Source organism: Nerophis ophidion, linkage group LG17, assembly GCF_033978795.1.
Source record: "Nerophis ophidion isolate RoL-2023_Sa linkage group LG17, RoL_Noph_v1.0, whole genome shotgun sequence".
Taxonomy (NCBI): Eukaryota; Metazoa; Chordata; class Actinopteri; order Syngnathiformes; family Syngnathidae; genus Nerophis; species Nerophis ophidion.
In genome coordinates this window covers 34,991,093-35,008,907 of record NC_084627.1, presented here as the reverse complement: position 1 = coordinate 35,008,907, position 17,815 = coordinate 34,991,093, and the positions used below count along the sequence as shown (strand labels likewise).

Genomic DNA, 17,815 nt, shown 5'->3' with positions numbered 1-17,815 from the left:
ATCATAGTAATCATACTATGATTACTATTCCCGGATAAACCGCAGGCCGGGCGGGTGACATGACGAAAAAATAGATTTTAATTAGATTCGGGCGGGTGGCGGTTGAACCATCCGGAAATATTTGATAAACATGGTTCTGGGATCGGAATCCTTTGCCATTCAAAGAGCCATTTAAGACCCGTGTCACAAAGCGAAGAAGACAATAGGAGACGCTAATATTCTCTAGAATTACTGCCGGCAGTCACCCAGTTAATGAGTATTAGGGCGTGCTATGAAGCCATTGCCTTTGACTCCTTCTACAGCATGTGCGAACTGCTTGTCAGTCCAGCATCAAGTTGTGTGTGGCTTCCACAGCAACATGCACACGACTGCAAGGCATACTGGGTTACACAGAGTACACTAATGGTTGTGATATAAACAATTTTAACACTCTTAGTAATACGCGCCACGCTGTGAAGCCACACCAAACAAGATTGACAAACACATTTCGGGAGAACATCCTCCCAGTAACACAACATAAACGCAACACAACAAATACCCAGACTCCTTTGTATCCATGACGTTTCCTGACTATTTTATACACCCCACTAGCAGCAACCCCCCCCCCGTCGGTAAGGTGGGCGGGGTTGGAGGTGCGGGGGCGTAAAATATATTCACCCCGGATACAAAGGATTCTGGGTATTTGTTGTGTTGCGTTTATGTTGTGTTACTGTGGGGATGTTCTCCCAAAATGTGTTTGTCAATCTTGTTTGGTGTGGCTTCACAGCGTGGCGCATATTAGTAAAAGTTAAAGTTGTTTATATCACAACCATCAGTGTACTCTGAATCACCCAGTATGCCTTTCAATCTTGTACGTGTGTTTGCGGAAGCTGCACACAACATGTTGGCGGACTAACAATCGGTTCGTACATGTTGTTGAAGGTGTCAAAAGGCAATTGCTTGACGGCATGCCTATATTCTTGTCATCAGGATGAACGCCAATTGGATATTCGCGAGAATGTTAGCGGCTCCAATTGTCTTCATTACTCTGTGAAACGAGTTTAAATAGCTCTGTGAGTGGTAAAGGTGGCCGACCTCTGATGTATTTCAGCGGACGGGTGGCAGGAGGATGCGGTTCTGATAAAATGTTGGTTCGGGTGGACGGCGGGTGGATGACGACTTTGGTGATGCGGTTGCGGATGATATAATTGCCTATACGCGCATCTCTAATACATACATATATACATGTATATTTATAAATATGTATACATATTCATTTATGTATACATATACATGCATACATATATACATACATACATATACATATATTCAAACATACATATATACATACATATATACTAGGGTTGTACGGGATAATGGTACTAGTAAAAAGAACCGCGATACTAATGAATCATAAACGGTACTATATCGCCTCTAAAAAGTACCGATTCTGTCTTTTGAATTTTTAATTATCACGTCGTGACATTGATTTTGACATTTTACGAGCAGTGGAGCGTGTTCGGCAGCGCACAATCACGGAGTACATACAAGCAGACACAGTGTGTGGACAGAAAAGGAAAAATAACCATATTTTGACTTAAAAACTAATGATAAAGGTGTAGTTATAACACAAGTGGTGCTTAAAAACATAGCTGGCTAGCTAGTGGCTAACATCCATTCGCAGTCGGCAATGTTTTAGCTACTTCTCAATCACTAATCCTCGCCTCCAAGTATCATCTCTGCAGGATGAGGAATAGCTAAACATGCTTCACTACACACTGCAGGAGGATACAATAGCTCACCGCTAACAACAAGCTAGCGTTCCTCAATGTAAACAAATGCCATGGTTGGATGGATCTACACCTGACATCCAATGTAACACAGGAGGTCCTTCATACTGACAGCCATCAGACTGTATAATGCATATGTTCCTTCTTGACTGCACTTAAATGTAGAACACATGTAGAATATATTTATATTATTCATACATTATATATATAATATATGTCATATATTATTTATTACTATTATTGTTTATTGTGAGCGAACTGTGGTGCTGAATTTCCCCCCAGGGATCAATAAAGTACTTTCTATTCTATTCTATTCTATTCCAATGATAACAAGTACAAGAGTGTATCTAGTCGATACGCCAATGATTACATTGATATTTATCGTCACAAAATCGTTTTCCCTTTTTTTTTTAAATGTGTATTATGTTAATAAACTCAGGAAAGGAGAAAAGGAAAAATATATCCTGAGGGAAAATTATTTAATTATTTCAAGCATTTGTATGCACATACATTACTTAGACTTTTTGTTTATAAGTATGTAGAATTCAATCATGGAATGGATTAAGCGAAGTCAAACAATATGCTAATGTGATCCAGTTTAAAAAACGCTTTACTTTGAACTCTGAGAGTCTGCAAAGTGCTAAACAATCTGAATTTTATCGGAAAAAAATCGAATCTCATTCATTTAATTTCATAGATCACAACTTATTTAACTGTTTATTTATGAGAATCTTAGTTATCATTTATTCAGTCATGTATTTATTTATGTATCAATGTGTTTGTGTTACGGATTGAAACAGGAAGTGAACAAACAATTGTGTTAGAATATGTTATGAGACTGAAAAGGGTAGGATTTTAAGAAATAAGCTCTGCTACTTCCTACTCCTCTGCTGAACGAAATGTGGCGGTAATTTTACTGTTGGCCTTGGCTAGCCATCAAAGTAGGCCTATGCGATATATAATATATATATTATCAATAGGGAGGTGCTTAGGGCACGTCGGACCGGTAGGAGGCCACGGGGAAGACCCAGGACACGTTGGAAAGACTATGTCTCCCGGCTGGCCTGGGAACGCCTCGGGATCCCCCGGGAACAATGGCACAAAGTGCCTGGTGAGAGGGAAGTCTGGGCTTCCCTACTTAGGCTGCTGCCCCCGCGACCTGACCTCGGATAAGCGTAAGAAGATGGACGGATGGATATTATTAATATATAATTATTTCGATGGTGGTCCATGCTACGAACTACACATTTTAGCACGGTAGTGCCAACAATCCGTCCCGACTCCCGACGAACATATTGTTGCGGAACTTTACAAATACATTTGGCTAATCGACATCAGTAAAATGTGTCATAACTACTTGGCAAACCATCTTGCAAAAAGCATAAACAAGAGAAACCTACAGCGTAGGACTCGTCGATTGCCATTTGAAGTTCTTTAGAGTAAGATTCGGATTCGTATCTGGTAACCTCAGTCATGAAGAGTGGGAGGGGACTACAGAATTTTGATCATGATTGCAGTCCCATTTCTGGACACATTACTACATATGGCACCTTTAATCATACTTGCCAACCTTGAGACCTCCGAATTCGGAAGATGGCGGGTGGGGGGCGAGGTAACGGGGGGGTTGAGGAGTAGCGAGGGGATATATATTGTAGCGCCCCGGAAGAGTTAGTGCTGCAAGGGGTCCTGGGTATTTGTTCTGTTGTGTTTATGTTGTGTTACAGTGCGGATGTTCTCCCGAAATGTGTTAGTCATTCTTGTTTGGTGTGGGTTAACAGAGTGGCGCATATTTGTAACAGTGTTAAAGTTGTTTATACGGCCACCCTCAGTGTGACCTGTATGGCTGTTGATCAAGTATACTTTATATTCTCTCGTGTGTGTGTGTGTGTGTGTGTGTGTGTGTGTGTGTGTGTGTGTGTGTGTGTGTGTGTGAAATTTGGATATTTTACGAGACTGGGCTGGCACGCTGTTTGTATGGAGGAAAAGCGGACGTGAGGACAGGTTGTAGAGGACGCTAAAGGCAATATTGTTGTCCGGGTGAAAATCGGGAGAAATTCGGGAGAATGTTTGCCCCGGGAGATTTTTGGGAGGAGCACTGAAATTTGGGAGTCTCCCGGGAAAATCGTGAGGGTTGGCAAGTATGCCTTTAATGTCCATGGAAACAGATTATATGGCTATAAAACACTCATTCACAAACAAGGGGTGATCGGTAGAAAGAAATAAAAAGATATCTGGAACAACAATTTCTTTCCTACCTTTTGGACCTGTAAAGTAGGTTTGTTTCCAGGCCATGACTGTGATGAAAGATTGCGAAGAGTATCATATAAATTGGAGGACGGCCCATTGTGGAAGTGGTTCAAACACCTGTAAATAGGGAACAGACGTTAGTGTCCCTGACCTGTGGGTGAAACTGTAAGAGAGAGAGTCTGCCACACCTGCTTTTTTGCCCAGTTTGGGTTAAGAGCCCACGGATGAAGGTTGTTTTTGAGAGGGGGCTTCACTCCGTTGGCATGTTCAAATGTTGACTGGGGCTCTACCAATAGCAAGTCTGGAACAACTGCCAACAAAGCAAAGTGCCAAATTTACATTTGAGGTCAGAAATGTACACACATTCATCATTGACATGAGAGGAATTTTAACGATGTGCATTTAAAAAGGGAGTTGCCCTTTTTTGGGGGAATTGGCCAATCGTTCACAATCCTTATGTGAGACAAGAAAACACACCTTTCTTTTTTCTGCATATTCCAGATACTGTATTTCCTTGAATAGCCGCCGGGCATGTAACATGCGCCTGCCTTGAATTACTGCCGGGTCAAACTCGCTCCCCAAATATATTTGCGCATGCTTACTTTTACCGCAGAGTCGAATTCGTGACGTCACGAGCGACACTTCCCCTCTCGTCATTTTCAAAATGGCGGAGGAGTTTTCTTCGCTTGTACTTTGTGTAAACCAGGGTCCTTGTTCCACAGCCATACAGATCACGCTGATGGTTGTGATATAAAACAACTTTGACACTGTTACTAATATAGCCACACTCTGTGAACCCACACCAAACAAGAATAACAAAAACATTTGGGGAGAACATCGGCTCTGTAACACATTATAAACGCAGCATAAGAATTACCCTGAATGCCGTGCATCCATGACTCTTGGCTATATTATACACCCTGCTAGCACCAAACCCAGCCCCCCCTCTCCGTGCGTCGGTTGAGGTGGGCAGGGTTGGGTGCGCGTGTATAATATAGCCAAGAGTCATGGATGCACGGCATTCTGAGTAATTCTTATGTTGCGTTTATAATGTGTTACAGAACCAATGTTCTCCCGAATTGTGATTGTTATTCTTGTTTGGTGTGGGTTCACAGAGTGTGGCGCATATTAGAGAGAGTGTTTAAGTTCTTTATATCACAACCATCAGTGTAAACGGTATGGCTGTTGATTGCATTGCAATCTTGTATGAGAAACAGCGAAATGCATACGGCCAGCCGGCACGCAGATAGCATGGTTTAAAGGTGGGCGCGATGACATGTTGTAGAGCAGTGGCCGCAGAATATATATTTTTTTTTAATCACACTCAATTTTTTACTGCATGCCATTGGTAAGCGCAGGGGTGAGAAGAGGTTTTAAAATTATTAGTGCCTGCTTACTTTTACCGCATGCTTTGAATAAGCGCAGGAGTGAGAAGAGGTTTTAAATTAATTAGCGCCCCGGCGGCTATTCAAGGAAATGCGGTAGTTAAAAACTGTTAGCAAGAGGCAACTGGGTAATAGGGAGTCATCTCTAAAACATCTAAAACCCGCCAACAACGCTCCATTTACATGCCATGACCTGCATATTAACCAAGCTATAGCAACGATAGAGATGGCACTTCCTGGGAGGAAGGACAGGAATTGAAAAAAGAAAGTGAGGAAGGATGTTGCAACACGCCGTAAACAAATGGATGGACTGAAAAGAAAAGTGATTTGACTAGAGGAAAAAGTGAAAGTTTTAAGAAGCAAAAAGATGAAAGGGTTCACATTACTTCTCAAATGATCTGTCAGATTCAGGAAGTAAAATACGCAGTCCGCAAAAACAATTATGACTGGCTTTCAAATAACATGCATGCCTAAAGGCCTACTGAAACCCACTACAACCGACCATGCAGTCTGATAGTTTATATATCAATGATGAAATATTAACATTGCAACACATGCCAATACGGCCTTTTTAGTTTACTAAATTGCAATTTTAAATTTCTCGCAAAGTGTCATGTTGAAAACGTCGCGGTATGATGACGCGTATGATGACGGGTGCGTTTGACGTCTCGGGTTGTAGTGGACATTATTTTCCAGCCCGATCCAAGCTATAAGTAGCCTGCTTTAATCGTATAATTACACAGTTTTCTGGACTTTTGTGTTGCTGAATCTTTTGCAATTTGTTCAATTAATAATGGAGAAGTAAAAGTAGAAAGATGGAGGTGGGAAGCTTCAGCCTTTAGCCACACAAACACAGCCGGTGTTTCCTTGTTTAAAATTCCCGGAGGTGAAGCTTTACTATGGATCAGAGTGGTCAAGCGAACATGGATCCCGACTATATGTCTACCGGCAGTTTTCGGTGAGAAAATTGAGGTATAAAGTCGCCTCTTACCGGAGATCAGCGGAGATCAGCGAAGCTTGCGCCGTCCATGCAGCTGCGTGACTTCCCTCAGAGACTTTGGCGTCAAGACACCCGTGGCCACACCCCTCCGACTTCAGGTACTATTTAATCTCACTAAAACACTAGCAACACAATAGCAGATAAGGAATTTTCCAGAATTATCCAAGTAAATGTGTCTAAAAACATCTGAATCGCTCTCACTTGCCCTCGCCTGTTTTTTTTTTGTTTTTTTTAAACTTTTTTTTCCAGTCCTTCATTATCAATATCCTCATCCACAAATCTTTCATCCTTGCTCAAATTAATGGGGAAATTGTCGCTTTCTCGGTCCGAATTGCTCTTACTGTGTGAGGATGTGAGGAGCCCTACAACCAGTGACGTCACGCGCACAACGTCTGCGACTTCCGGTAAAGGCAAGGCTTTTTTATTAGCGACCAAAAGTTGCGAACTTTATCGTCGATGTTCTCTACTAATTCCTTACAGCAAAAATATGGCAATATCGCGAAATGATCAAGATAGAATGGATCTGCTATCCCAGTTTAAATAAGAAAATCTAATTTCAGTAGGCCTCTAATGGTGGAGCAGCTGATAACAGAAGAAGAGGACAAGATGCTACTGCTTCAAAAGTGCAACTGGTGGCCAACTTTCTGCAATTAAAGGGGGTAAATGTGGATGTCAAAAACACCAAAACATGCATTCGAATGTCGAGCAGGCATAATGCCACAACCGTCATCATCCTAAAGTTCGCCTAATAAAACAACAAAGTGGCTTTTCGGAAGCAGGGCGTCAAACTAAAAGGAACAAACATCACTGTACATCAATGAGCATCTGACAAAACGCAACACTGACATTGCCAAGAAGGCACGCAAGTTGAGGAAGTGTCCCAGTTGTTAATTGTGTAAAAATATTGTTTTATACAAAAATATTCATTATTGATTGACATTGTTATTCTGTTAATCTAATTAGCTGGAATTTCTAACAATTTCCATCCATCCATCCATTTTCTACCGCTTATTCCCTTTTGGGGTGGCGGGGGGCGCTGGTGCCTATCTCAGCTACAATCGGGCGGAAGGCAGTGTACACCCTGGACAAGTCGCCACCTCATCGCAGGGCCAACACAGATAGACAGACAACATTCACACTCACATTCACACACTAGGGCCAATTTACTGTTGCCAATCAACCTATCCCCAGGTGCATGTCTTTGGAAGTGGGAGGAAGCCGGAGTACCCGGAGGGAACCCACGCATTCACGGGGAGGACATGCAAACTCCACACAGAAAGATCCCGAGCCTGGATTTGAACCCAGGACTGCAGGAACTTCATATTGTGAGGCAGACGCACTAACCCCTCTGCCACCGTGAAGCCTTTCTAACAATTTATTAGTATATATTTGTATTTTTGCGCTTGAGGTTAAGTTGGAAAAATGATGATAGCGTGAATGTCCCTGATGTCGGGGGCGAGGGAGTTCTAGAGGTTACGTGCAGATTGGCTAAAGGCTCTTAACCCCATGGTGGACCAGCGGGCTGAGGGGACGGTCAGGTTGGCGGAGAAGGAATGGAATGTTGATGTGTAGAAGATCAGATAGGTATGGAGGGGCAAGGTTGTTTATAGCCTTGAATGTATAGAGGAGGATCAAGTAGTTGATGCGGTGTTTGATAATAAGAAGCCAGTAGAGACCAAAGAGTAAGAATCTGCAAAAATCCACACGGGAAGTGACATAGAATGAACTAAGATTGTGGCACTATTTGGAGTGAGTGAAGGACGTAGGCCAGTGGTCCCTGGATACGGCCCGCCAGCGTCCTAAACCTGGTCTGAAAACATTTTTTTTTTTTTTTTATCCTTATTTTTTAGTCTGTCCTTTCTTGCCCATTCATCAATCTATTTTCTACTACTTGTTACCCTTGGGGTCTCCTCGCTGCTCAGGCAAATCAAATTGTCTAAAAATACATGTTCCCATCGATAACGTGACGTAAAGTACTTGCTCTTTCAGTCAATTAGTGCGCGAGGGAAAAAATTTGCGAAATTGTGTGTCCGGAACAAGAAACATGATTGCGGGGAGTCTGTCCGCATCTACAATTACCATGTATATTACATATACTGTACATACATACATACATATCTATATATAAATATACGTTAGGTCAGGAAAATCCCTACTAGCCTGTTTCGCAGGTTTCTCTGCTCTTCAGGGGATGTTCATTTAGTTTCTGCTGGTATTCTTCCCTTAATAGTAGTGGTATGTTTTTGGTGGAGTAGCCAATGTTGATGTTTTCCATAACGAGTTGTCCTAGAGTGCTCAACAAGTTATATATTGGAGCAAAAATATAGTCGAGGTTTCTGTAGTTTCAATACCGATGAAGAGCGGAATATATGTTAGGTCAGGAAAAAAAACAGAGGCTATTTCATCCCTCCTAGCCTGTTTTGCAGGTTTCCCTGGTCTTCAGGGATTTGAAGAGCAGGGAAACCTGCAAAACAGGCTAGTAGGGATGAAAGAGCCTCTGTGTTTTTTCCTGACCTAACTACATTCCGCTGTACTCCGGTATTGAGCACTGACTGTATAACGGTTAAACCACAGAACCCTTGACTATATATATATATATATATATATATATATATATATATATATATATATATATATATATATATATATATATACATTTTCTTCCGCTTATCTGAGGTCGGGTCGCGGGGGCAGCAGCCTAAGCAGGGAAGCCCAGACTTCCCTCTCACCAGCCACTTCGTCCAGCTCCTCCCGAGGGATCCCGAAGCGTTCCCAGGCCAGCCGGGAGAGATAGTCTTCCCAAAGTGTCCTGGGTCTTCCCCGTGGCCTCCTACCGGTCGGACGTGCCCGAAAGACCTCCCTAGGGAGGCGTTCGGGTGGCATCCTGACCAGATGCCCGAACCACCTCATCTGGCTCCTCTTGATGTGGAGGAGCAGAGGATTTACTTTGAGCTCCTCCCGGATGGCAGAGCTTCTCACCCTATCTGTAAGGGAGAGACCCGCCACCCGGCGGAAGAAACTAATTTCGGCCGCTTGTATCCGTGATGTTGTCCTTTCAGTCATGACCCAAAGCTCATGACTATAGGTGAGGACGGGAACGTAGATAGACCGGTAAATTGAGAGCTTTGCCTTCCGGCTCAGCTCCTTCTTCACCACAACGGATCGATACAGCGTCCGCATTACTGAAGACGCCACACCGATCCGCCTGTCGATCTCACAATCCACTCTTCCCTCACTCGTGAACAAGACTCCGAGGTACTTGAACTCCTCCACTTGGGGCAAAATCTCCTCCCCAACCCTTTTTCCGGGCGAGAACCATGGACTCGGACTTGGAGGTGCTGATTCTCATCCCAGTCGCTTCACACTCGGCTGCGAACCGATCCAGTAAGAGCTGAACATCTTGGCCAGATGAAGTTATAAGGACCTAATCCTGCAGCCACTAAACCAGATATCCTCAACGCCCTGACTGCGCCTAGAAATTCTGTCCATAAAAGTTATGAACAGAATCGGTGACAAAGGGCAGCCTTGGCGGAGTCCAACTCTCACTGGAAACGGGGCCGACTTACTGCCGGCAATGCGGACAAAGCTCTGGCACTGATCATACAGGGAGCGGACCGCCACAATCAGACAGTCCGACACCCCATACTCTCTGAGCACTCCCCACAGGACTTCCCGAGGGACACGGTCGAATGCCTTCTCCAAGTCCACAAAGCACATGTACACTGTTTGTGCAAACTCCCATGCACCCTCAAGGATCCTGCCGAGAGTATAGAGCTGGTCCACAGTTCCACGACGAGGACGAAAACTGTATATGTATATACCGGTATACAGTATTCACATGTTTTCACACATACAAGCTTGTGTTGTGGCATGGTGTTTAAAAATACATATTCATTTTTAATTATATTATTTTGCTTCTGACATATTACTTTGTTTATAATGTTTGTGTTGATTTCATATGCACATTTAATTCATATTTGAAGTACATTAACCTGGGGTTGTATGTAGGGCTGCAACAACTAATCGATTAAATCGATTATAAAAAAAGTTTCCTGCAAAATGTGCAGCATGGACCTCGCGTGGCACGGAAGGACAATATTGCTTCGGGAGCACCTGAAGCGGAGACATGTGGGAGCCATGGATGAAGGGAACTCACGGTACGTAACTTTAAGTCCATAGTCCGAGTACATTGATCCGTTGTGTCCGTGTTTTGTGTTTTGAATCTTTTGTTAACGAGGACATTTTTTTTAAGGCAGCGCTGCAGCAACTGTTGCGTATTAACTTTCAGAGTGTTAGGAAGTTTTGCAGAGTGCGATGACTTAATTGTTGTTATGAGTTGCAACAGGCATTCATCAGTAAAGCACGGCAGCTCTTTTTTTCTGAGTAACGTTAACATTATCCCTTTCTTGCGACGCGGGCCTGATAATGTGTCTCCGGCACATTTGACTCTGTTTTGAGAGAGAAAACGCATGGTTACCAATTTGGAAATAAGCGTAACCGACAGAAATATCTCAGGTTGGTTTCATAATGGATCGATGTAGCCGGGCCCCATAAGGCCATATAAATCTATTTAGATTTGAGTGACGCTTTAGTATAACTAAACGTTATGAAGGTGCTGGAATATTTCATGCTATTATTCAGAGGCAGCCTAAAATGAATCCATTATTATTCACAACAGATACATGTATGTTATCTGACCCAGTTGTGATCTGATGAGATACATGTGTGTGTTATTATTGGTGTATTCTGGAACTCCAAAGTCCATTTATTTAATTTAGCTGGGTTTTTTTTTTTTATGTGGAGGCGTATTTGCCTTTTACGTCAGAAATGATTAATAAAATCAACTGGGTATATATTGAGTTACATGTAAATGATGCTATTATGTACGTTCATAATATGGTTTCTCTCATTTCAGAAAGAAACAAGGCAGCATTAGCGACTTGGTACAAAGGAAGGTCTGCGCACCACAGCAAGCGGCTGCATTGACTGATGCTATCCTGAATATGTTGGCAACTGACATAAGGCCACTATCAATGGAGGAGGATGATGGTTTTAGACAAATGATTCATGTCCTCAACCCTGGTTACACTCTTCCATCAAGGACCCATTTTACCAAACTGATGGAGAGGAAGTACGAGCAGACATTCCAAGAAATTTAGACTGACATAAAAGCCACCCAGAGCAAATTGCTCTCACTACTGATGTGTGGACAAGTGTATCAACGGAAGCCTACCTCGGCAATACATGCCATTACATTGGAGATGAATGGAACAGGGAGTCAATCTGCCTTACAACCATGCCACTAGAGGAAAGACATTCAGCATCCAACATTGCAGAATAGTTGGAATAGGTAGTAGACAGGTTTGAAATTCCCCTAAGCAAAATTATTGCTATTGTGCATGACAATGGTGCACTTTATTTAAAAAAAAAAACATTTTTGTAACACTTACCTTGTTTTATACTACTAATAAAAGTATCAATCAATCAATCAATTATTTGCCAAGTCGAAAGGACATGGTGCCAGTATGCTGTTTTTTAAAATAAAGTATTGGAAAGGATAGAAATGTAGTTTGTCCAATTATTAATCGATTAATCGGAGTAATAATCGACAGATTAATCGATTATCAAATTAATCGTTAGTTGCAGCCCTAGTTGTATGGTATACTGGTATTAGTATAGTATCGGGATACTAAAGAATCATATTCAGTACTAAACCGCCTCTTTAAAGTACCATAATTCATTTTCTAAAACTTGTCCTAAGTAATTTTGACAAAATAATAGAATGGAAATTACACAATATGTTAATGCATACGTCAGCAGGGGTTAGTGCATTTGTCTCACAATATGAAAGTCCTTGGTTCGACCCTGCGCTCGAGATCTTTCTGTGTGGAGTTTGCATGTTCTCCCCATGACTGCGTGGGTTCCCTCCAGGTACTACGGCTTCCACCCACCTCCAATAACATGTACCTGGCGATAGGTTGATTGGCAACACTAAATTGGCTCTGGTTTGTGAATGTGAGTGTGAATGTTGTCTGTCTATCTGTGTTGGCCCTGCGATGAGGTTGCGACTTGTCCAGGGTGTAACATGCCTTCCGCCCAAATGCAGCTGAGATAGGCTGAACGGGACAAGCGGTAGAAAATGGATAAATGGGATGTTACTGCATACTGTACATCAGCAGAATAATTAGGAGCCTTTGTTTGTTTCCTTACAAATAAAAAGTTGTCTTGTATGTTCACTATTTCATTTAAGGACAAACTTGCAATAAAAATCATATGTTTAATGTACTGTTAGGGCTGGGCGATATGGCCTTTTATTAATATCTCGATATTTTTGGACCATGTCACGATATATATCAAAATATTTTGCCTTAGCCTTGATTGAACACTTGCTGCATAAAATGACAGCTGTATGATGATTCTATGTGTCTACATTAAGACATTCTTGTTTATACTGCATTGATATATGCTCATTTTAAACTTTCATGGAGAGAGGGAATTAACAACTAAGTCAATTGACCAAAAGTGTATTTATTAAAGTTATTAAGCAATGGCACAAACATTTATGTAATTTCCAAAACAGAATGTGCAAGATTGTCGGAGACATTTTAAAACAAGCTACTGGTGCACTTTTGTGCATGTCACTAGGATGTCATACCAAAACAACACTAAATCAAAGTGCACTTTTTGTACAGAACGCAACAACAATAGTTTAAAACAAATAAAGTGAACTTTTGTGCATTATGTCACACAAGATATTTCAAAAACTGTCAAATAAAAATGAGCTGCATTATAGGAAATCAAATAGTGTATGTCCTTCCTTCTGTGGTAGGTTCCTGAGGACGTTATATCCTTCTGTTGTTGACTATTTTTTTTCATACGGTGTTGATCTGGAAATTGTTGCTTTGATATTTTGTTGGTATGGCACCGAACGGAGATGTTGACATGCAGTTTCAAGCACTCTTCATTCTCTAGCGGGTTACTTTTCAAATGATGCTACAAATTAGCAGTGGTGCTACATTTTGTAGAAACGCTTTTGCCATGTAATTGTTCAACATATTCCCGCTTGAAGCCAAACCACCGCTAAACGATGCACCCCGTGCTGTTTTTCTTTGGAATTAATTCTTCCTCCATTTGTTACCAGATTCACACCTCTCTCGTATTACCACTCACAACGCACCATTAGCATCACAGCAAATGTTACCCATGTAGCTACCTCTCTGCTCGGGGAGGGCGTGTGACGTTGCACGCGTGACAGTATGTGACGTGTGTAAGAAGGTGCGCTTGTTTATGTCTCTATGAGAAGGAGAGACAAGAAAGAGTGGGAAACACATGCAGTGTAATGCCCGCAGCTAAAAGCAACTGCCTGAGAACATATACTCAAATATCACATATACTCATTTTCTATATCTCACAGAGACAAACCTGTTATATATCGAGTATATTAATATATCGATATATCACCCAGCGCTATGTACTGTATGATTTCAATTATGCCATTTTTTGTGGCCCCCTTTATATAGAAAGTATCATAAAAGTACTGAAAAGCACCGAAATAATTTTGGTACTGGTACCAAAATATTGGTATTGGGTCAACACTACATCAAACAGTGTTGTTATCTATAATAATGTTTGTTCTTTAAAGGAAATCATTTTGAATGTGTGGTTTGTGTGTTTACAAAATGTAAAAGATGTCAGTAAAAGTACTTTTGAAAATGTTTTGCATATTTCAAAATAATAATGCAGACTTAACCGCTTGCAACAAATGCTTGAAGATTACATTGTGCAAATAATCATTCCATTACACTGTACAACTCCTCTCTGAGGTGGGGGGCGGGGGGTACTAGGATGACAGGGGATACAAAACAATAATAGTGCAATACTTTTTCATAACATGGTCACTACTGCCTAGTTTCTCTTGTTATATTCTTATTTTACTGTTTTATTTGTATTCCCATTGTTGCTTTTTATTTTTATTCTTATTGTAACATTTTTCTATTTTTTTTTCCATGTATACCACCATTATTTACTTTTTAAACTCTGTACATTGCTGCTGGAATTAAAATTTTTCTGAAGGAATCAATAAATTACTATCTATCTATCTATCTATCTACAAACCCAGTTTCCATATGAGTTGAGAAATTGTGTTGGATGTAAATATAAACGGAATACAATGATTTGCAAATCATATTTAACCCATATTCAGTTGAATATGTTACAAAGACAACATATTTGATGTTCAAACTGATAAACCATTTTTTTGTGCAAATAATCATTAACTTTAAAATTTGATGCCAGCAACACATGACAAAGAAGTTGGGAAAGGTGGCAATAAATAATGATAAAGTTGAGTAATGCTCACCAAACACTTATTTGGAACATCCCACAGGTGTGCAGGCTAATTGGGAACAGGTGGGTGCCATGATTGGGTATAAAAACAGCTTCCCGAAAAATGCTCAGTCTTTCACAAGAAAGGATGGAGCGAGGTACACTCCTTTGTCCACAACTGCGTGAGCAAATAGTCAAACAGCTTAATGACAACGTTTCTTAAAGTGTAATTGCAAGAAATTAAGGGATTTCAACATCTATGGTCCATAATATCATCAAAAGGTTCAGAGAATCTGAAGAAATCACTCCATGGCCGGAAACCAACATTGAATGACCGTGACCTTCGATCCCTCAGACGCCACTGTATCAAAAACCCACATCAATCTCTAAAGGATATCACCACATGGGCTCAGGAACACTTCGGAAAACCACTGTCACTAATTACAGTTCGTCGCTACATCTGTAAGTGCAAGTTAAAACTCTACTATGCGAAGCGAAAGCCATTTATCAACAACATCCAGAAACGCCGCAGGCTTCTCTGGGCCCAAGATCATCTAAGATGGACTGACGCGAAGTGGAAAAGGGTTCTGTGGTCTGACGAGTTCACATTTCAAATTGTTTTTGGAAATATTCGACATTGTGTCATCCGGACCGAAGGGGAAGCGAACCATCCAGTCTGTTATCGACGCAAAGTTCAAAAGCCAGCATCTGTGATGGTATGGGGGTGCATTAGTGCCCAAGGCATGAGTAACTTACACATTTGTGAAGGCACCATTAATGCTGAAAGGTACATACAGGTTTTGGAACAACATATGCTGCGATCTAAGCTCCGTCTTCATCATGGAAGCCCCTGCTTATTTCAGCAAGACAATGCAAAACCACATTCAGTACGTGTTACAACAGTGTGGCTTCGTAAAAAAAAGAGTGCGGGTACTTTCCTGGCCCGCCTGCAGTCCATACCTGTCTCCAACCTGAAATGTGTGGTGCATTATGAAGCGTAAAATACGACAGCAGAGACTTTGGACTGTTGAATGACTGAAGCTCTACACAAAACAAGAATGGGAAAGAATTCCACTTTCAAAGCATCAACAATTAGTTTCCTCAGTTCCCAAACGTTTATTGAGTGTTGTTAAAAGAAAAGGTGATGTAACGCAGTGGTGAACATGCCCTTTCCCGACTACTTTGGCAAGTGTTGCAGCCATGAAATTCAAAGCTAATTATAATTTGCAAAAAAAATAAGGTTTATGAGTTTGAACATCAAATATTTTGTCTTTGTAGAGCATTTAACTGAATATGGGTTGAAAAGGATTTGCAAATCATTGTATTCCGTTTATATTTACATCTAACACAATTTCCCAACTCATATGGAAACGGGGTTTGTATTGTAAGCAATGAACACCCCGACAGAGGCACACAGATCCTGATGCCCTTTTTTTTTAGCACCATTGCCAACCTTAACACGTCAACAACAGTCCTCAGATGCAACAGTGCAAGTATTATTGCCTTCCTATCACTAACTAACGCAAACAAATGCGTACGTGTTTACTTGGTTTTAATCGTCAGCTGTGACGTGAGCCTTACCGTGTAATTAGGATGATGGTGATGGTAGAGATCCCTATGAGTCCCTCAGTGACTCATCCCAGTACTCAGTGACAGGGAGCGGGGGGGTGATGCTCTGACGTCACAGTCCAATGGAAGACGACGGGAGGAAACTATGGAAACAGGGCTGAGTCTGACAATGGACCACAGCACGTTCTCCACGTCTCCACCCACACACACGATGGCATTCGGCAAACCCACGAAACCATTTAAAACACCACTTACAAGCAACCTAACCAGTTGTATAGAAAAATTATTTATTAAATGTGTTATAAAAAATAAAAACACCCTAGTGCATTAATAATTATTAATTCAATGTAGCAGAAAGACTATGAACAGGTAACTAGAATATGATCCTAAAATAGATTACTAATCACTCAAGGTGTAATAAATTGACGATATGGATGAGTAGTATTTGACAGGGTCAACGCGAATCAGTTTGATTTGGAGGTGTCATTTATAAGGTTGCTAAACAAATGTACATGTTTAATTAGGTTTTACGTAATACTTAAAATGTGTTTTATAAAAATGGTTTGTATGTATATTACCTGTTGGATGTAGTTGAGCGTCCTCCTTTCTACGTATTATGACTGCTCCTCCGGTTGTGTTTACGGACTATTTTGTCAGTCACACGAACACTTCCTTCCTGGTTCTTGCCTTTTCAAAATAAAAGGAGAATATCCTTACGCAGGACTCTTTCTTTTTCTGGGGTTGTCTACATCAGTGGTTCTCAAATGGGGGTACGCGTACCTCTGGGGGTACTTGAAGGTATGCCATGGGGTACGTGAGATTTTTTTTCTTTATTCTAAAAATCCCCGCGACCCCAAAAGGGAATAAGCGGTAGAAAATGGATGGATATTCTAAAAATAGCAACAAGTCAAAAATCCTTTATAAATATATTTATTGAATAATACTTCAACAAAATATGAATGTAAATTTAGAAACTGTGAAAAGAAATGCAACAATGCAATATTCAGTGTTGACGGCTGGATTTTTTGTGGACATGTACCATAAATATTGATGTTAAAGATTTATTTTTTTGTGAAGATATGTTTGGAATTACTGCGATGAGGTGGTGACTTGTCCAGGGTGTACCCCGCCTTCCGCCCGATTGTAGCTGAGATAGGCGCCAGCACCCCCCGCGACCCCAAAAGGGAATAAGCGGTAGAAAATGGATGGATGGATGTTTAGAATTAAGTTCATGAATACAGATTTGCAATCCCCAGAGAGGGCATTTTAAGTTGATGATTACTTTTATGTGTAGAAATCTTTATTTATAATTGAATCACTTGTTAATTTTTCAACACGTTTTTAGGTATTTTTATATCCTTTTTTTTTCCAAATAGTTCAAGAAAGACCACTACAAATGAGCAATATTTTGCACTGTTATACAATTTAATAAATCAGACACTGATGACATAGTGCTGTATTTTACTTCTTTATCTCTTTTTTTTAACCAAAAATGCTTTGATCTGATTCCAGTTTCTCAT

At 41.0% G+C, this 17,815-nt stretch overlaps 1 protein-coding gene across 3 annotated transcripts in view; it reads right to left on the bottom strand.

Moving 5' to 3' along the window:
* pam (peptidylglycine alpha-amidating monooxygenase) overlaps nt 1-16,996 on the bottom strand; it is a 77,599-nt gene extending 60,603 nt beyond the window's left edge. For 2 of the 3 annotated variants that reach the window (XM_061876821.1, XM_061876823.1), the window contains exons 1-4: nt 16,874-16,996; nt 16,308-16,438; nt 4,205-4,326; nt 4,025-4,133 (exon numbers count right to left, since the gene is read on the bottom strand). In XM_061876821.1, the coding sequence (XP_061732805.1) occupies nt 4,025-4,113 (89 nt within the window). In that variant the 5' untranslated portion in view covers nt 4,114-4,133; nt 4,205-4,326; nt 16,308-16,438; nt 16,874-16,996. Of the gene's footprint in view, nt 1-4,024; nt 4,134-4,204; nt 4,327-6,392; nt 6,507-16,307; nt 16,439-16,873 lie in introns of those variants that run through there. The other variant, XM_061876822.1, reaches the window with a different exon arrangement.
* Nucleotides 16,997-17,815: the final 819 nt, after the last annotated feature.